This window comes from Petromyzon marinus, chromosome 53 (genome assembly GCF_048934315.1).
Source record: "Petromyzon marinus isolate PM22_M1 ecotype Great Lakes invasive population chromosome 53, UKy_Petmar_22M1.pri1.0, whole genome shotgun sequence".
NCBI lineage: Eukaryota > Metazoa > Chordata > Hyperoartia > Petromyzontiformes > Petromyzontidae > Petromyzon > Petromyzon marinus.
The window spans coordinates 2,563,710-2,585,278 of record NC_133719.1 but is presented as its reverse complement, the minus strand read 5'-3'; the positions used below and the strand labels follow the sequence as shown (position 1 = coordinate 2,585,278).

Sequence of the window (21,569 nt, the reverse complement as noted above, 5' to 3'; positions counted from 1 at the left end):
AAGCACAGAGACAATTTCAACCGAGAAGATGGATTCTATCTTAGCAATCATTGGAAAGATTTGATAAACCATTTCAGGTCTTAATTGATTGTTCACGCTTACAGTAGCTTTCAGACAGCATACATTATAAAAAATTTCGTCTCCCCCCTCCTCTTTTCAGAATATAGATGGACTAGTCCTGGGTAAACTGCCAAATCACTGCCCATAGACTCAACACTGCCCATAGACTCAACACTGCCCATAAACTAAACACTACCCATAGACTCAGCACTGCCCATATACTCAACACTGCCCATAGACTCAGCACTGCCCATGGACTCAACACTGCCCATAGACTCAACACTGCCCATAGACTCAGCACTGCCCCATAGACTCAACACTGCCCATAGACTCAACACTGCCCATAGACTCAGCACTACCCATAGACTCAACACTGCCCCATAGACTCAACACTGCCCATAGACTCAACACTCCCCAAAGACTCAACACTGCCCATAGACTCAACACTCCCCAAAGACTCAACACTGCCCATAGACTCAACACTGCCCATAGACTCAACACTGCCCATAGACTCAGCACTGCCCATAGACTCAACACTGCCCATAGACTCAACACTGCCCCATAGACTCAACACTGCACCATAGACTCAACACTCCCCATAGACTCAGCACTGCCCATAGACTCAACACTGCCCATAGACTCAACACTGCCCATAGACTCAGCACTGCCCATAGACTCAACACTGCCCATAGACTCAACACTTCCCATAGACTCAGCACTGCCCATAAACTAAACACTGCCCATAGACTCAGCACTGCCCATAGACTCAACACTGCCCATAGACTCAGCACTGCCCATAAACTCAACACTGCCCATAGACTCAGCACTGCCCATAAACTAAACACTGCCCATAGACTCAGCACTGCCCATAGACTCAACACTGCCCATAGACTCAGCACTGCCCATAAACTCAACACTTCCCATAGACTCAGCACTGCCCATAAACTAAACACTGCCCATAGACTCAGCACTGCCCATAGCCTCAGCACTGCCCATAGACCCAACACTGCCCATAGACCCAACACTGCCCATAGACTCAACACTCCCCATAGACTCAACACTGCCTATAGACTCAACACTGCCCATAGACTCAACACTGCCCATAAACTAAACACTACCCATAGACTCAGCACTGCCCATATACTCAACACTGCCCATAGACTCAGCACTGCCCATGGACTCAACACTGCCCATAGACTCAACACTGCCCATAGACTCAGCACTGCCCCATAGACTCAACACTGCCCATAGACTCAACACTGCCCATAGACTCAGCACTACCCATAGACTCAACACTGCCCCATAGACTCAACACTGCCCATAGACTCAACACTCCCCAAAGACTCAACACTGCCCATAGACTCAACACTCCCCAAAGACTCAACACTGCCCATAGACTCAACACTGCCCATAGACTCAACACTGCCCATAGACTCAGCACTGCCCATAGACTCAACACTGCCCATAGACTCAACACTGCCCCATAGACTCAACACTGCACCATAGACTCAACACTCCCCATAGACTCAGCACTGCCCATAGACTCAACACTGCCCATAGACTCAACACTGCCCATAGACTCAGCACTGCCCATAGACTCAACACTGCCCATAGACTCAACACTTCCCATAGACTCAGCACTGCCCATAAACTAAACACTGCCCATAGACTCAGCACTGCCCATAGACTCAACACTGCCCATAGACTCAGCACTGCCCATAAACTCAACACTGCCCATAGACTCAGCACTGCCCATAAACTAAACACTGCCCATAGACTCAGCACTGCCCATAGACTCAACACTGCCCATAGACTCAGCACTGCCCATAAACTCAACACTTCCCATAGACTCAGCACTGCCCATAAACTAAACACTGCCCATAGACTCAGCACTGCCCATAGCCTCAGCACTGCCCATAGACCCAACACTGCCCATAGACCCAACACTGCCCATAGACTCAACACTCCCCATAGACTCAACACTGCCTATAGACTCAACACTGCCCATAGACTCAACACTGCCCATAGACCCAACACTGCCCATAGACTCAACACTGCCCATAGACTCAACACTCCCCATAGACTCAACACTGCCCATAGACTCAACACTCCCCATAGACTCAACACTGCCCATAGACTCAACACTCCCCATAGACTCAACACTGCCCATAGACTCAACACTGCCCATAGACTCAACACTGCCCATAGACTCAACACTGCCCATATACTCAACACTGCCCATAGACTCAACACTGCCCATAGACTCAGCACTGCACCATAGACTCAACACTCCCCATAGACTCAACACTGCTCATAGACCAAACACTGCCCATAGACTCAACACTCCCCATAGACTCAACACTGCCCATAGACTCAGCACTGCACCATAGACCCAACACTGCCCATAGACTCGGCACTGCCCATAGACCCAACACTGCCCATAGACCCAACACTGCCCATAGACCCAACACTGCCCATAGACCCAACACTGCCCATAGACCCAACACTGCCCATAGACTCGGCACTGCCCATAGACCCAACACTGCCCATAGACTCAACACTGCCCATAGACCCAACGCTGCCTCCACACATGAAACAGCCCCCTCCTTAACCTCCTTTCCGTTCCTCTCCCTAAGCCTCACCGCCTCTCCTCCATCGACCCATCCCCTCCCCCTCGCCCCTCCACTCCGTCCCGTCCCTCCCCCGTAGCCCCTTCTGTGACCCCCACCGCGTGTGCTCTCTGTCACGCTCACCCACTCGCTCATCGGTCGCTTGCTGCTGACCTCGCCGCCCAGATCACTCTGGTTGGTGTTCGTTACCACGCTCAGAAGTACGTGGCAGCGCCACGAGCTGCTACGGCGCTCCCCATGAATCCGAGCGAGGCCCTCGCGTGCCGGCCATCACCGGACTGGGGCTGCGGCCCTCAAAGCTTGTAGCCGGCCTTGCTTGTTGCAGGGCGCCGTGCACACGCCCCCTGTGTGTGGAGTCGGCGTTCAGCCTGCGACTCGCACAGCCCCCCTGCGTGTGTGTGTGAGTGTGAGTGGGGGGAGCGGTGGCGCAGCGGTTAGCGCTGCGCCGCGCTACGATCCCGGCGACCCGAGTTCGATTCCCGCTCACGGAACCGACACCCGTGACGATTATCTCAACCGGTCCTGAGCCTCCCCTAGGTCGGCTCAACCTCAAGTGAGCGACCTAGTTCGGTTTTTTTAAGCATCGCCGCTGGGGAGACAAAGGCGGCCCTGGCGCGGTGCTGGCCACCCACCCACTCGTGTGCCGTGCCGGCCTTCGTAGGTGCTGTTCGCTTAACAGCACTTGCCCCTACAAGTCTGTGAAGGCTACACGGCGGTGATCTTTGTCTTTGTGCGAGTAAGTGTGTGCGTCTGTGTCAGACTTAATCCCAGCTGATCTAGCGTGGCTGTTGTTACAGCGGGATTATTTCTCCGTGTGCGTACGTGTCCCTGTGCGTGTCAGTGCGTGCGTGCGTCCATGCCGCTCGCTAACCGCCCTTGCCCCAACAGTCTGTTAAGGCTACACGGGGGTGTGGGGGGGGGGGGGGGGGAATTTTGCCTTTGCGTCAGGTTTACCCGCGACAGCCCCCGCTTCAAGGACGAGCTCGACGTGATGAAGTTCATCTGCAAGGACTTCTGGACGAGCGTCTTCAAGAAGCAGATCGACAACTTGCGGACAAACCACCAGGTGTCCCCACGTGCACGGTGGAGCTGTGCACTTTGAAAGTGTCGCCTACGTTGACAGACGCCTTTCTCTCGAGCTGCGTTGTTGTTGATGTTGTTGATGTTGTTGATGTTTGTTGACCTTCCCCTCCACCGCACCTCCGATTAGCGCGGTTCGCTACCTCCGGTGCGAAAGAAGTTCAACATACATACACTACATTATAGACTGCAGTGCACACGACACGCTACATTGCAATGCACTATACACTACGCCACACACCACACTCCTTATGCGCCACACAGTACCAAAAATGAGAACTCTTTTCTGTGGAACTGCTTCGTGCGTTTAAGTTTGCTGTCCTTCCTCCCGCGCCTGCGATCGGCACGCTTGGCTGCTACGTACGGTGCGAAAGAAATTCAACATGCGTGCGTACACACACACATACCGCGCCACCTGCGCCAGGCTAGGTGCACCCGGAGGCCCGTCGCGTGAAGTGTGGAAGGCTCTCGCTGCTGGGTAGCAGGAGGTCACGGGGGGCAGAGCCAGGTGCCATGGGTTGACGGACTTGAGATCACTTGCCGATGCACCACCTGTGCCCCCCTCCCCGCTATTCTGCCACCTCGTTGCATTATCGCAACCCTTTCCCGCTTTTCGGCAAGTTGCAGGCTGGGATGGTCCCGTTCGCCGCCGAATCTCGGAACGCGCGAGCGGGTTCACCGTTAATTTTATTTGCAGCGGCTCGGCGGTAGTAGCGCCGTTCATTTATCAAGACGTTGTGCTCGCCATTGTAACTTTGCAGTGGACGCTTGCAGGATTTCTACCCGTGGAGTTTGACGATGACGACGATGATGACGACGACGATGACGACGATGACGACGATGACGACGACGATGACAACGACGATGACGACGATGACGACGACGATGACGACGATGACGACGATCTGCTCACCGCAGAGAACCGTGGCGACTCGACAGCTACTGCTCTACCATAGCCGGCACCAACACTGTGCCACTCGTCCTCCTGCGTGGCCTTGCGGGAGCCTCGGTACCGATAAAAGTATTTGGACGGTTTTTTTTTCTCTCACGGTTCCGTTCCGATGACGCTCCATCACTTGTTAAAATGAGTGGCACTGTTGGTGTCCTGTGTGGTGGTTGGCGCTACGCTGCGCTATGAACCCGGTGACCCGAGTTTGATTCCCGCTCACGGCCAACGCCAGTGATGATTATGTGAACCGGGCCTGGTGGGACGTGTACACGTCGCCACTGGGGAGACAAAGACGGCCAGGCGTGGTGCTGGCCACCCACTCCCTTAGCGTGCCTTGCCGGCCTTCGTAGGTGCTGCTCGCTAACAGCACTTGCCCCAACAGTCTGAGGCTACATGGGGGACCTTTTTCTTCGTAATTATTATCGCTGCACTTGCTTACGCACGGAAAGCCTCACCGAGGGGAGGTGATTGGTGCTGCTGTGTGAAATAGCGCGGTTGGCTTTTACGTACAGTGCGAAAGAAGTTTAACGTGCGTGTGTGTGTGTCCATAGACCCAACACTGCCCATAAACTCAACGCTGCCCATAGACTCAGCACTGCCCATAGACTCAACACTGCCCATAGACTCAACACTGCCCATAGACTCAACACTGCTCATAGAATCATACTGCTCATAAACTCAACACAGCCCATAGACCCAACACTGCCCATAGACTCAACTCTGCCCATAGACTCAACACTGCTCATAGAATCACACTGCTCATAAACTCAACACAGCCCATAGACCCAACACTGCCCATAGACTCAACACTGCCCATAGACTCAACACTGCCCATAGACCCAACACTGCCCATAGACTCAACACTGCCCATAGACTCAACACTGCCCATAGACTCAACACTGCCCATAGACTCAACACTGTCCATAGACCCAACGCTGCCCAGAGACTCAACGCTGCCCATAGACTCAACACTGCCCATAGACCCAACACTGCCCATAGACCCAACACTGCCCATAGACTCAACACTGCCCATAGACCCAACACTGCCCATAGACTCAACACTGCCCATAGACTCAACACTGCCCATAGACTCAACACTGCCCATAGACTCAACACTGCCCATAGACCCAACACTGCCCATAGACTCAACACTGCCCATAGACTCAACACTGCCCATAGACTCAACACTGCCCATAGACTCAACACTCCCCATAGACTCAACACTGCCCATAGACTCAACACTGCCCATAGACTCAACACTACCCATAGACTCAACACTGCCCATAGACCCAACGCTGCCTCCACACATGAAACAGCCCCCTCCTTAACCTCCTTCCGTTCCTCTCCCTAAGCCTCACCGCCTCTCCTCCATCGCCCATCCCCTTCCCTCGCCCCTCCACTCCGTCCCGTCCCTCCCCCGTAGCCCCTTCCGTGACCCCCACCCTCACCGCGTGTGCTCTCTGTCACGCTCACTCTTGAGCTGCTCAAGCGCTCTCTCTGACTAATTATGTAACGCGACTTTAAGACCCTAACACCAGCAGTGAGCAATTCCCCCGCGCCTCTGTTTAGCGCGGCTGGCTACGTACGGCGCGATAGAAGTTCAACACCAGCGCCCGCCATTCGCCACTCTCAGACGTCACCCGCGGAGCGCCTGTGCCAGGCTAGGTGCACTTTGAGGCCACGCGAAGCGTCGAAGGCTCGCTGCTCGCAGGAGGAGGTCCACGGGACAGACCCCAGCATGTGCCATGGGTGTTGACCGACTGAGACGACTGGCAGATGCACCAATGATCCCCCGTGTGTAGCCTTCACAGACTGTTGGGGCAAGTGCTGTTAGCGAGCAGCACCTGTGAAGGCCGGCACGGCGCACGAGGGGGTGGGTGGCCAGCACCTCGCCCGGGCCGCCTTTGTCTCCCCCAGTGGCGATGTTTTTACGCACCAGGTAACACATTTGAGGCCGAGTCGACCTAGGGGAGGCCCAGGACCCGTTGGGATAATCGTCAGCGGTGTTGGCCTTGAGCGGAAATCAAAGTCGGGTCGCCAGGTTCATAGCGCAGCGCGCTAACTGCTACACCACCGCTTCCCACTTACACACAAATATCAAAAGATCGCCCGTATAGCCTGCGACAGACTGTAGGGGCAAGTGCTGTTGGCGAGCATCTATGAAGGCCGGCACGGCACAACGAGGGGGTGGGTGGCCAGCACCACTCCCGGGCCGCCTTTGTCTCTCTCGTGGCGATGTTTACTACACGCCGCACCAGCTTACTCATTTGTGGCCGAGTCGACCTAGGGGAGGCTCAGGACCGGCTCGGATAAATAATCGTCACCGGCGTTTGGTGGCCGCGAAGCGGGATTCGAACTCGTGTGGCCGGGTTCGCTGCGCTCACCGCCACTACACTACCGCTAGCAGCCGCCCTCCCCCACCGTGCCAGTGTGTACCTACCCACCTGGCGGTCAGTCGGGCGGGCAGTTGCGGGAGCTGCACCTTTAGCCGCGTTGCGGCCGCCCGCCCTCTCTCTCTCTCCTAGCGTCACCTTCCAAAATCCATGGCGAAAAAAAGGTCGCCGAGGCTGGGCCGTTACAGGGTGGATTAGGGTTAGTCCCGTCGGACGGCGTGCAAATATTGAAAAATACCACAGCAATCATAATCCCCACCACCCACCCACCCACCCACCTTTCTCATTCAATAATTCTGGGCATCATTAAAAAGTAATAATAATATAAAAATTTGTGATATTCGCAGAAGTAATGAGTTTTTCTGCCGCGATCCAATTCTGCTCGGGCGGTGCTGCAGAGGTCTCTCGCATTAATCCCAGCTGATCTAGCCGTGGCTGTTGTTACAGTGGTTGTTATTGTTTTGTCTGCGTGTGTGTGTGTGAGACGGAGGGAGGGTGGGCGGGCACTCGCGCGCGTGTGTGTGTGTAGAGAGAGTGTGTGTGTGAGAGTGTGTGTGAGATAGTGTGTGTGTGTAGTGTGTGTGAGAGTGTGTGTAGTGTGTGTGAGAGTGTGTGTGTGTAGTGTGTGTGAGAGAGTGTGTGTGTGAGAGAGTGTGTGTGTGAGAGAGTGTGTGAGAGTGTGTGTGTGAGAGTGTGTGTAGTGTGTGTAGTGTGTGTGAGAGCGTGTGTGTGTGTAGTGTGTGTAGTGTGTGTGAGAGCGTGTGTGAGAGAGTGTGTGTGTGAGAGAGTGTGTGTGAGTGAGTGAGTGTGAGAGTGTGTGTGTGTAGAGAGTGTGAGTGTGTGAGAGAGTGTGTGTGAAAGGGGAGCGATAGTGTAGCGGTTAGCGCGCTGCGCTATGAACCTGGCGACCCGGGTTCGATTCCCGCTCACGGCCAACATCAGTGACGATTATCTGAACCGGTCCCGGGCCTCCCCTAGGTCGACTCAGCCTGAAATGAGTACCTGGTGCGGTGTGTAAACATCGCCACTGGGGAGACAAAGGCGGTCGGGCGTGGTGCTGGCCACCCACCCCCTCGTGTACTGTTCCGGCCTTCATAGGTGCTCGCTAACAGCACTTGCCCCTACAGTCTGTTAAGGCTATATGGGGGATCTTTGTCTTTGTGTGTTCTACTTAATCCCAGATGATCTAGCATGGTTGCTATTACAGCGGCATTATTGTTTTGTTTGTGTGTACGTGTCTCTGTGTGGGTCTGTCCGTGATTCCCTGTTTGCCTGTGAGTGTCTGTGCTTGGGAGGGTGGTGTTTGTGCGCAGACTGCCCTACATGACATCATAACAACAGTCTGGGCCACTGGACGGGTTCCGCGGGATTGGAAGGATGCCCTGGTTGTCCCCCTCTTTAAGAAGGGGGACCGCACAGACTGTAACAACTACTGGGGCATCTCACTCCTCAGTGTGCCGGGAAAGGTCCTGGCAAGGATTATTTAACATCGCCTTGCCAGGCACGCTGAGGAGAGGCTTGCGGAGCCCCAATGCGGTTTCAGGAAAGGGCGGTCCTGCACAGATGCCATATTTTCTGTCCGTCTGCTACAGCAGAGGTGTAGGGAATTCCAACAAGATCTACAGTGAGGGAAAAAAGTATTTGATCTCCTGCTGATTTTGTACTTTTGCCCACTGACAAAGACATGATCAGTCTATAATTTTAATGGTAGGTTTATTTGAACAGTGAGAGACAGAATAACAACAACAAAATCCAGAAAAACGCATGTCAAAAATTGTTATAAATTGATTTGCATTTTATATAGGGAAATAAGTATTTGACGCCTCTGCAAAACATGACTTAGTACTTGGTGGCAAAACCCTTGTTGGCAATCACAGAGGTCAGACGTTTCTTGTAGTTGGCCACCAGGTTTGCACACATCTCAGGAGGAATTTTGTCCCACTCCTCTTTGCAGATCTTCTCCAAGTCATTAAGGTTTCGAGGCTGACGTTTGGCAACTCGAACCTTCAGCTCCCTCCACAGATTTTCTATGGGATTAAGGTCTGGAGACTGGCTAGGCCACTCCAGGACCTTAATGTGCTTCTTCTTGAGCCACTCCTTTGTTGCCTTGGCCGTGTGTTTTGGGTCATTGTCATGCTGGAATACTCATCCACGACCCATTTTCAATGCCCTGGCTGAGGGAAGGAGGTTCTCACCCAAGATTTGACGGTGCATGGCCCCGTCCATCGTCCCTTTGATGCGGTGAAGTTGTCCTGTCCCCTTAGCAGAAAAACACCCCCAAAGCATGTTTCCACCTCCATGTTTGACGGTGGGGATGGTGTTCTTGGGGTCAAAACACGGCGAGTTGAGTTGATGCCAAAGAGCTCCATTTTGGTGTCATCTGACCACAACACTTTCACCGAGTTGTCCTCTGAATCATTCAGATATTCATTGGCAAACTTACTCCCTTTAGGAGTGTGCTCCTAATCTCAGCTCGTTACCTGTATAAAAGACACCTGGGAGCCAGAAATCTTTCTGATTGAGAGGGGGTCAAATACTTATTTCCCTAATTAAAATGCAAATCAATTTATAACATTTTTGACATGCGTTTTTCTGGATTTTGTTGTTATTATGTCTCTCACTGTTCAAAAAAACCTACCATTAAAATTATAGACTGATCATTTCTTTGTCAGTGGGCAAATGTACAAAATCAGCAAGGGATCAAATACTTTTTTCCCTCACTGTACATCTCCGCTTTATTGACCTGGTCAAGGCCTATGATACCATCAGTAGGCCTGGGCTCTGGGTTGTTCTTCGTGCTTTCAGAGTCCCTGACCCTCTGCTCACGCTCATTAAGGACCTTCATGATGGAGAGCGGGCTCGGGTAAAACTACGTGGCCGGGAGTCAGTCATTCCCTATACACCTTGGGGTGCGACAGGGATGTCCTCTGGCTCCCACATTATTTAACATCTATTTTGACCACGTAGTTCGTGAAGCCTTCAATAGCTGTACCGTAGGAATTTCCATATGGTACAGATATAATGGGAGGCTGATCGATGCCCGGGTGTAGTAAAGGGATGGCTCCCTATTGGTCAACCACGTTATGTATGCCGACGACCTGGTAATAGCTGCTCATTCAGAGTAGGAGTTGCAGGCGCTGCTGCTGAAACTGGAGTGTGCCACTAAGAGGTGGGGCCTTACCATCAGCCCCACCAAAACTAAGCACCTGCCTGGGTATTTTGTACCATCGGGCACTCCACCCCCACAACTCCCAATCGGTGATGGGGCAGTTGTAGAGAGAGTGGAGAGTTTCCCATACCTGGGCAGTGTGCTCATGACCGGCTTTGGTTTAACAGCAGAGGTCTCACTCCGAATCAGTCGAGCGGCAATATCTTTCCATCGGTTGCGTAATGCTGTGTGGAAGCTACCTGGTTTGTCGCTCCGCACGAAGCTTCAGGTCTTCTCGGCCACAGTCATTCCTTCCCTTCTCTACACTTGCGAAATGTGGACCCCCCTAATGTAACATCTCCGCCGGTTAGAAACATTTAGGCTGGCCTGCCTACGATCAATCCTGGGTTTAACCAGGCTGGATTGTGTGAGGAGCTCACAATCCAGCCCGCATGTCCAATCACCGCATGCCCAAATAGCTTTGGTTCGGCCGGATCGAGGGGGCTAAACTGGCGCGGCTCAGGCTAGAGAAGAGATGGAGTGATGTGGTACAGGAGGATGTGGAGCTGAGTGGACTTGCCGATTACTGGTACCAGCGGTGTCAAGATCGGCCTCTGTGGAGCAGGCTCGTGAAGGACGGTACTGGGCAGTTCACAACAACGAGCGGAGCACCGGGTGGCTAAAGCACAGCAAGTTGGCACAGTAGGGGGCACAGGTGGTGCATCAGCCAGTCATCTCCGTCATCTCAGTCGACCCGTGGTACCTGGGTCTGCCCCGTGACCTGCCAGCAGGCGTTCGACACTTCACGTGGCCTCAAGGTGCACATGGCCTGGCACAAGCGTCGTGGTGACGTCACCGCCACTTAGTGGCGAATGGCGGTTGTTGTTGTTGTGTTTGTCCTTGTGTGTCCGTGCTTGTCCCTATGTGGCCCCGTGTGTACGTGTGTCCGTGCGTATATGTGTGTGTCCGTCTGTGTCCGCGCGTGTCCCTGCGTGTCTGTCTGTGTGTGTCTCCGCGTTTGTCCGTGTATGTCCCCGTGTCAAATGAGTAACTTGGTGCGGTGTGTAAAAACATCGCCACCGGGGAGACAAAGGCGGTCGGGCGTGGTGCTGGCCACCCACCCCCCCGTGTGCCGTTCCGGCCTTCGTTGGTGCTCCTCGCTCACAGCACTTGTCCCAACAGTCTGTTGAGGCTACATGGGGGATCTTCGTCTGTCTGTGTGCGTGTCCGTGTGTGGCAGGGCGTGTACGTGCTACAAGACAACCGGTTCCGTATGCTGACCCAGATTTCCTGCGGGAAACAGTATCTGGAGCACGCCCCTAAGGTGAGTGAGTGTTGCTGCTGCTGTTGTTGTTGTGAGTGTTGCTGTTAGCGTTGTGATTGTGAGCGTTGTTGTTGCGAGCGTTTTTATGGTTGTTGTGAGTATTGTTGTTGTGATTGTGAGCATTGTTGTTGTGATTGTGAGCATTGTTGTCGTGAGCTTTGTTGTTATGAGCATTGTTGTATCTCGATTGAAAGCTTTCGTGACTTTAATGATTCATCTTCTTTGGTTCTTTCGGTAAAGTCACGTAGAATGAGAATAAAATAATAAATTGATCAAATAAAATAACACAATAATAACACAATAATATTCTCACGATAGTGAGAATATTATTGTGTTATTTTATTTTATCAATTTATTATTTTATTCTCATTCTACGTGACTTTACCGAAAGAACCAAAGAACATTGTTGTATCGTTGTGAGAATTGTTGTTATTGTGAGCGTTATTGCTAGCGATGTTATTATGGTTATTGTTGTTAGCGTTGTTGTTTTTGTGAGGGTTGTTGTTAGCGTTGTTGTGAGCGTTTTTGTTGTTAGCGTTGTTGTTGTTGTGAGTGTTGTTCCACTTATTTACCCAGGAAGGCCTCACCGAGTCTCCGTGAGTCTCGTTTTCACAGTTGGGGGGTGATGCTGAAACTGCTGCTCCTACTACTGCTACTATTACTACTGCTGCTACTGCTTATGCTGCTGCTACTGCTGCTGCTTATGCTGCTGTTACTGCTGCTGCTTATGCTGCTGTTACTGCTGCTACTACGACTGCTGCTACTACTGCTGCTACTGCTAATAATGCTACTGCTGCTACTGCTGCTACTGCTGCTGCTTATGCTGCTACTGCTGCTACTACGACTGCTACTACTGCTACTGCTGCTACTGCTGCTACTGCTGCCACTACTGCTACTACTGCTACTACTGCTGCTACTACTGCCACTGTTGCTGCTACTGCTGCCACTACTGCTACTACTGCTGCTACTACTGCTGCTAATGCTGCTACTACTGCTGCTACTGTTGCTGCTGCTACTACTGCTGCTACTATTACTACTGCTGCTACAGCTGCTACTGCTGCTGCTTATGCTGCTACTGCTGCTACTACTACTGCTGCTACTACTGCTGCGAATGCTGCTACTTCTGCTACTACTGCTGCTACTACTACTGCTGCTGATGCTGCTACTACTGATACCACTACTGCTGCTACTGCTCCTCCTACTACTACTGCTACTACTGATACTACTACTGCTGCCACTACTGCTGCTACTACTACTGCTCCTACTACTACTGCTGCTGCTAATGTTGCTACTGTTACTACTACTGCTGCTGCCGTGAGCAGACCCCACTGAGTAATTTCCAGGGGATTTACCAGAATTGTGCTGTTTGGGTCAATAGCGGTAACGCTGTAGTGTAACGCTGTACGGTAACGCTGTAGTGTAACGCTGTAGTGTAACGCTGTAGTGTAACGCTATACGGTAACGCTATACGGTAACGCTATAGTGTAACGTTGTACGGTAACGCTGTAGTGTAACGCTGTAGAGAAACGCTGTACGGTAACGCTGTATGGTAACGCTGTAGTGTAACGCTGTAGTGTAACGCTGTACGGTGACGCTGTAGTGTAACGCTGTACGGTAACGCTGTAGTGTAACGCTGTAGTGTAACGCTGTACGGTAACGCTGTAGTGTAACGCTGTAGTGTAACGCTGTAGTGAAACGCTGTACGGTAATGCTGTACGGTAACGCTGTAGTGTAACGCTGTAGTGTAACGCTGTACGGTAACGCTGTTGTGTAACGCTGTAGTGTAACGCTGTAGTGTAACGCTGTACGGTAACGCTGTAGTGTAACGCTGTAGTGTAACGCTGTAGTGTAACGCTGTAGGGTAACGTTGTAGTGTAACGTTGTAGTGTAATGCTGTAGTGTAACGCTATACGGTAACGCTGTTGTGTAACGCTGTAGTGTAACGCTGTAGTGTAACGTTGTAGTGTAACGCTGTAGTGTAACGCTGTAGTGTAACGCTGTAGTGTAACGCTATACGGTAACGCTATACGGTAACGCTATAGTGTAACGTTGTACGGTAACGCTGTACTGTAACGCTGTAGTGTAACGCTGTAGAGAAACGCTGTACGGTAACGCTGTACGGTAACGCTGTAGTGTAACGCTGTAGTGTAACGCTGTACGGTGACGCTGTAGTGTAACGCTGTACGGTAACGCTGTAGTGTAACGCTGTAGTGTAACGCTGTACGGTAACGCTGTAGTGTAACGCTGTACGGTAACGCTGTAGTGTAACGCTGTAGTGTAACGCTGTAGTGTAACGCTGTACGGTAACGCTGTAGTGTAACGCTGTAGTGAAACGCTGTACGGTAACGCTGTAGTGTAACGCTGTAGTGTTACGCTGTACGGTAACGCTGTAGTGTAACGCTGTAGTGTAACGCTGTACGGTAACGCTGTAGTGTAACGCTGTAGTGTAACGCTGTACGGTAACGCTGTAGTGTAACGCTGTAGTGTAACGCTGTAGTGTAACGCTGTAGTGTAACGCTGTACGGTAACGCTGTAGTGTAACGCTGTAGTGTAACGCTGCACGGTAACGCTGTAGTGTAACGCTGTAGTGTAACGCTGTAGTGTAGCGCTGTACGGTAACGCTGTACGGGTTTTAAAAAAAAAATGCTATGCGGGAAAGCCGGAGAACCCGGAGAAAAAGCCACGTAGATGAGAGGGAGGGAACAGACAAACTATGCACAGAGACCCAGACTCACACAGAGACCCATAGACTCACACAGAGACCCATAGACTCACACAGAGACCCATAGACTCACACAGAGACCCATAGACTCACACAGAGACCCATAGACTCACACAGAGACCCATAGACTCACACAGAGACCCATAGACTCACACAGAGACCCATAGACTCACACAGAGACCCATAGACTCACACAGAGACCCATAGACTCACATAGAGACCCATAGACACACACAGAGACCCAGACTCACACAGAGACCCATAGACTTACACAGAGACCCATAGACTCACACAGAGACCCATAGACTCACACAGAGACCCATAGACTCACACAGAGACCCATAGACACACACAGCGACCCAGACTCACACAGAGACCCATAGACTCACACAGAGACCCATAGACTCACACAGAGACCCATAGACACACACAGAGACCCAGACTCACACAGAGACCCATAGACTTACACAGAGACCCATAGACTCACACAGAGACCCAGACTCACACAGAGACCCATAGACTCACACAGAGACCCATAGACTCACACAGAGACCCATAGACTCACACAGAGACCCATAGACTCACACAGAGACCCATAGACTCACACAGAGACCCATAGACTTACACAGAGACCCACAGACTCACACAGAGAGCCACAGACTCACACAGAGACCCATAGACTCACAGAGACCCATAGACTCACACAGAGACCCATAGACTCACACAGAGACCCATAGACTCACACAGAGACCCATAGACTCACACAGAGACCCATAGACTCACACAGAGACCCATAGACTCACACAGAGACACATAGACTCACACAGAGACCCATAGACTCACACAGAGACCCATAGACCCACACAGAGACCCATAGACTCACACAGAGACCCATAGACCCACACAGAGACACATAGACTCACACAGAGACCCATAGACTCACACAGAGACCCATAAACACACACAGAGACCCATAGACTCACACAGAGACCCAGACTCACACAGAGACCCATAGACTTACACAGAGACCCATAGACTCACACAGAGACTCAAAGACTCACACAGAGACCCAGACTCACACAGAGACCCATAGACTCACACAGAGACCCATAGACTCACACAAAGACCCACAGACTCACACAGAGATCCATAGACTCACACAGAGACTCATAGACTCACACAGAGACCCAGACTCACACAGAGACCCATAGACTCACGCAGAGACCCATAGACTCACACAGAGACCCACAGACTCACACAGAGACCCATAGACTCACACAGAGACCCATAGACTCGCACAGAGACCCATAGACTCACACAGAGACCCATAGACTCACACAGAGACCCATAGACTCACACAGAGACCCACAGACTCACACAGAGATCCATAGACTCACACGGAGACCCATAGACTCACACAGAGCCCCACAGACTCACACAGAGACCCAGACTCACACAGAGACCCATAGACTCACACAGAGACTCACACAGAGACCCATAGACTCACACAGAGACCCATAGACTCACACAGAGACCCACAGACTCACACAGAGACCCAGACTCACACAGACCCACAGACTCAGACTGAGACCCATAGACTAACACAGAGACCCAGACTCACACAGAGATCCATAGACTCGCACAGAGACCCACAGACTCACACAGAGACCCACAGACTCAGACAGAGACCCATAGACTTACAAAGAGACCGATAGAGTCACACAGAGACCCACAGACTCACACAGCGACCCACAGACTCACACAGAGACCCATAGACTCGCACAGAGACCCATAGACTCGCACAGAGACCCATAGACTCGCACAGAGATCCCATAGACTCGCACAGAGACCCATAGACTCACACAGAGAGCCTTCGACTCGCACAGAGACCCAAGGTCAAGGTCACTCCAGTTCAGGGTCATTCAGGGTCACTCAGGGTCAGGGTTACCCAACAAAGGAAGGAACGGGGGACAATGTGGGATGCCTCTGCCCAGCAGTGGCAAGTTACAGGCCGACAATGACGTCGACAGCAGCAGCAGCAGCAGCACTTGCCTCCAGCGGTCCGTGTGGGCTACACGGGGGATCTTTGTCTGTGCGTGCGTGCAGTTCCTGGCCTTCACGTGCGGCCTGGTGAGAGGAGGCCTCTCCAACCTGGGCATCAACAGCGTCGTGACGGCAGAGGTGTCGGTCATGCCGGCCTGTGAGTGGCCCTCACAAAGACAAAGCTCCCCCCACACCCACACCGTGTAGCCTGTGACAGACTTGGGGGCAAGTGCCGTTAGCGAGTGGGCCCCTGTGAAGGTCGGCATGGCAACAGGAGGTGGAGGAGTGGGGGGGGGGTGGTCAGCACCAAGCCCGGCCGCCTTTGTCTCGCTATAGTGACGATGTTTACACATCGCAGCTGGGTTTTTCATTTGAGGCCGAGTCGACCTAGGGGAGGTCTAGGACCCGGTTCAGATGATTGGTAACCGGTGTTGCTGGCCGTGAGCGGGAATCGAACTGGGGTCGCCTGGTTCGTAGCGCAGCGTAGCGCTAACCACGACACTACCGCTCCCACAAAGACAAAGATCCCCCGTGTAGCCTTGACAGAATGTAGGGGCAAGTGCTGTTAGATAACACCTACGAAGGCCGGCACGGCACGCGAGGGGGTGGGTGGCCAGCACCACGCCCGGCCGCCTTTGTCTCCCCAGTGACGATGTTTACGCACCGCACCATGTACTCATTTGAGGCTGAGTCGAACTAGGTGAGGCCCAGGACCGGTTCTGGTAACCGTCACTGGTGTTGGCCGTGAGCAGGAATCGAACTGGGGTCGCCTGGTTCGTAGCGCAGCGTAGCGCTAACCGCTACTACACCACCGCTCCCACGTCCACACACGCCCACACACGTCCAGGCAGGATCTGTCCACTGCCTCCGTAGCCTTCGTCTTGAGTTTGGGAAGTGATTGTAGACACTCGTTCACTGGGCAACAGCTTCATACGGAGAGGATCGCAGAGCTTGCGGGGGATGATGGCCCGGGGCAGTTTGGCGGTGGGCATTGCTGCCGCTGCTGCTGCTGCCTCGGCACTCCTCATCGGTGGTTCCTCCTCTTGGTGCCTCTGAGTCGTCCTCTCTCTCTCTCTCTCTGAGTCGTCCTCTCTCTCTCTCTGAGTCGCCCTCTCTCTGAGTCGTCCTCTCTCTCTCTGAGTCGCCCTCTCTCTGAGTCGTCCTCTCTCTGAGTCGTCCTCTCTCTCTCTCTCTCTGAGTCACCCCCTCTCTCTTTGTGAGTCGTCCTCTCTCTCTCTCTGAGTCGTCCTCTCTCTGAGTCGTCTTCTCTCTCTCTGAGTCTCCCTCTATCTTCCTGAGTCGTGCTCTCTCTCTGAGTCGCCCTCTCTCTCTCTTTCTGAGTCACCCCCTCTCTCTCTCTCTGAGTCGCCCTCTCTCTCTCTTTCTGAGTCACCCCCTCTCTCTTTGTGAGTCGTCCTCTCTCTCTCTCTGAGTCGCCCTCTCTCTGAGTCGTCCTCTCTCTCTCTGAGTCACCCCCTCTCTCTTTGTGAGTCGTCCTCTCTCTGAGTCGTCCTCTCTCTGAGTCGTCTTCTCTCTCTCTCTGAGTCGTCCTCTCTCTCTCTCTCTGAGTCGTCCTCTCTCTCTGAGTCACCCCCTCTCTCTTTGTGAGTCGTCCTCTCTCTCTCTCTCTCTGAGTCCCCCTCTCTCTGAGTCATCTTCTCTCTCTTTCTGAGTCGCCCTCTATCTCTCTGAGTCGCCCTCTCTCTCTGAGTCGCCCTCTCTCTCTCTGAATCGCCCTCCCTCCCTCTCTCTGAGTCGTCCTCTCTCTCTCTCTGAGTCACCCCCTCTCTCTTTGTGAGTTGTCCTCTCTCTCTCTCTCTGAGTCCCCCTCTCTCTGAGTCGTCCTCTCTCTCTGAGTCGCCCTCTCTCTCTCTGAGTCGCCCTCTCTCTCTGAGTCGCCCTCTCTCTCTGAGTCGCCCTCTCTCTCTGAGTCGCCCTCCCTCCCTCTCTCTGAGTCGTCCTCTCTTTCTCTCAGTCGTCCTCTCTCTCTCTCTGAGTCGTCCTCTCTCTCTGAGTCGTCCCCTCTCTCTCTTTGAGTCGTCCTCTCTCTCTCTGAGTCATCCTCTCTCTCTCTGAGTCATCCTCTCTCTCTCTCTGAGTCGTCCTCTCTCTCTCTGAGTCGTCCTCTCTCTCTCTTTGAGTCGTCCTCTCTCTCTCAGTCGTCCTCTCTCTCTGAGTTGTCCTCTCTCTGAGTCGTCCTCTCTCTCAGTCGTACTTTCTCTCTCTCTCTCTGAGTCGTCCCCACTCTCTGAGTCGCCCTCTCTCTCTCCCTCTGAGTCGTCCTCTCTCTCTCTCTGAGTCGTCCTCTCTCTCTCTCAGTCATCCTCACTCTCTCTCTGAGTCGTCCTCTCCCTCTGAGTCGTCCTCTCTCTCTGAGTCGTCCTCTCTCTCTCTCTCTCGGAGTCGTCCTCGGAGAGAGAGAGAGAGACAGAGAGACAATCATTCATCATTGATTCTATCTTCCTTGTGATGTGTGCGTGCGTGCGTATCGCAGGTAAATTTCAGGTGATGATACAGAGGTCCTGAGCGTCTGCGGATGAACATCTCCACCAGGGGAGGGAGCCTCAGCAGTGCAGAGGTCAACAGGCTGAGCCAGCAATCTCCAGAGAACGCCAATTCGAATCCGGGGTCAGCTGTCTACGATTAAAGCCGGGTTCTCAAGCGCATTGAGGTTGATGGTCTCTCAGTCCGGTCGCCAATGACTCGCGCAGAGACCTGTAGACTCACAGAGAGACCCGTGGACTCACACAGAGACCCGTAGACTCACATAGAGATCCACAGACTCACAGAGAGACCGGTAGACTCACACAGAGCCCGGTAGACTCACAGAGAGACCCACAGACTCACAGAGAGACCCGTAGACTCACAGAGACCCGTAGACTCACATAGAGACCCGTAGACTCACATAGAGACCCGTAGACTCACACAGAGACCCGTAGACTCACATAGAGACCCACAGACTCACAGAGAGTACGGTAGACTCACACAGAGCCCGGTAGACTCACAGAGAGATCCGTAGACTCACACAGAGACCCGTAGACTCACAGAGAGACCCACAGACTCACACAGAGACCCGTAGACTCACATAGAGACCCGTAGACTCACAGAGAGACCCGTAGACTCACACAGAGACTGGTAGACTCACAGAGAGACCTGTAGACTCACAGAGAGACCCGTAGACTCACAGAGACCGGTAGACTCGCACAGAGACATAGAAACACACAGAGACCCGTAGACTCACACAGAGACCGGTAGACTCACACAGAGACCCGTAGACTCAGGCAGAGATCCGTCGACTCACACAGAGACACATAGACTCACACGGAGACACAGACTCACATAGAGACCCATAGATTAACACAGTGACCCATAGACTCACGTAGAGACCCATTGACTCACGTAGAGACCCATAGATTAACACAGAGACCCATAGACACACACAGAGACCCATAGACACACACAGAGACCCATAGATTAACACAGTGACCCATAGACTCTCACACAGAGACCCATAGACACACACAGAGACTCATAGACTCACACAGAGACCCATCGACTCACGTAGAGACCCATCGACTCACGTCGAGACCCATCGACTCACGTAGAGACCCATAGATTAACACAGAGACCCATAGACACACACAGAGACCTATAGACACACAGAGACCCATAGATTAACACAGTGACCCATAGACTCTCACACAGAGACCCATAGATTAACACAGTGACCCATAGACTCACACAGAGATCCATCGACTCACGCAGAGACCCATCGACTCACGTAGACTGAGCTGTGATGAAACTGTCGCGAGTTGATGGTCTCAGCCCACTCACCAATGGCTGCACGCAAAATAAATTCTGTAAAATAAAAATAAAAATTGGTTCCTCACTGAATGTTGTCGAATCCCGGCGCAGAGAATTAAATAGTTTTGTTCGATCGACATTGGGGACGTGAGGCCACCGTGCTCGCGCTGCACGGTGGAGGAGCTATCGGCCAATTAAACGTGGGAGGAAACGCACGCCTTGCACGAGGGGGCAACGCTTGATCCCTCCGCCCACCACCACCTCCACCCACCACCATCCACCTCCACCCACCACCGCCCACCACCTCCACCCACCACCGCCCACCTCCGCCCACCTCCGCCCACCTCCGCCCACCTCCACCCACCCACCACCACCCACCTCCGCCCACTACCATCCACCTCCGCCCACCTCCACCCACCTCCACCCACCACCGCCCACCACCACCCACCTCCACCACCTCCCACGTCCGCCCACCACTGCCCACCACCACCGCCCACCACCACCCACCTCCACCACCTCCGCCCACCACCACCACCACCACCATCCACCTCCGTCCACCACCGCCCACCACCACCCACCTCCGCCCACCTCCACCCACCTCCGCCCATCACCGCCCACCTCCGCCCTCCACCGCCCACCACCGCCCACCACTGCCCACCTCCACCCACCTCCGCCCTCCACCGCCCACCTCCGCCCTCCACCGCCCACCACCGCCCACCTCCACCCACCTCCGCCCTCCACCGCCCACCTCCGCTCTCCACCGCCCACCTCCGCCCACCACCGCCCACCTCCACCCACCCAGCGGTTTAATTGTCTCCCCGTGTGTGGAGTGTTTGTTCCCCACGAACACACTGAACATTCCGATCTCATTTGCACAGAAATATAAATAATTGATTCCCGAGCTTAAACGTTGATTGGGGTCGATGTTCGTCAATGGATATTTACAAGACACCCACACACACCCACACACCTACACACACCCACACACACACCTACACACACACACATACACACACATACACATACACACACATACACGCACACATACATACACACACCTACACACATACATACACATACACACACCTACACACATACATACACACACATACATACACACACATACACACACATACACACACATACACACACACACACCCACACACACCTACACACACACACATACACACATACACAACAACCGCCATTCGCCACTAAATGGCGGTGACGTCACCACGACGCTTGTGCCAGGCTATGTGCACCCTGAGGCCACGTGAAGTGTCGAACACCCGCTGGCAGGAGGTCACGGGGCAGACCCAGGTGCCACGGGTTGACTGACACACACACACCTTCCCATACACACACACACCTCCCTCCCTCCCCCCACACACACACACACACACCTCACCACACACA

General features: G+C 53.1%; 1 protein-coding gene across 1 annotated transcript in view; it reads left to right on the top strand.

The window, feature by feature from the left end:
- LOC116953951 (trafficking protein particle complex subunit 6B) overlaps positions 1–20,243 on the top strand; it is a 36,791-nt gene extending 16,548 nt beyond the window's left edge. Inside the window, exons 3-6 of the mRNA XM_032974288.2 lie at positions 3,639–3,756; positions 11,501–11,584; positions 16,413–16,506; positions 18,844–20,243. Of these exons, the coding sequence (XP_032830179.1) occupies positions 3,639–3,756; positions 11,501–11,584; positions 16,413–16,506; positions 18,844–18,875 (328 nt within the window). The 3' untranslated portion in view covers positions 18,876–20,243. The remainder of the gene's footprint in view (positions 1–3,638; positions 3,757–11,500; positions 11,585–16,412; positions 16,507–18,843) is intronic.
- The last annotated feature ends 1,326 nt before the right edge of the window (positions 20,244–21,569 follow it).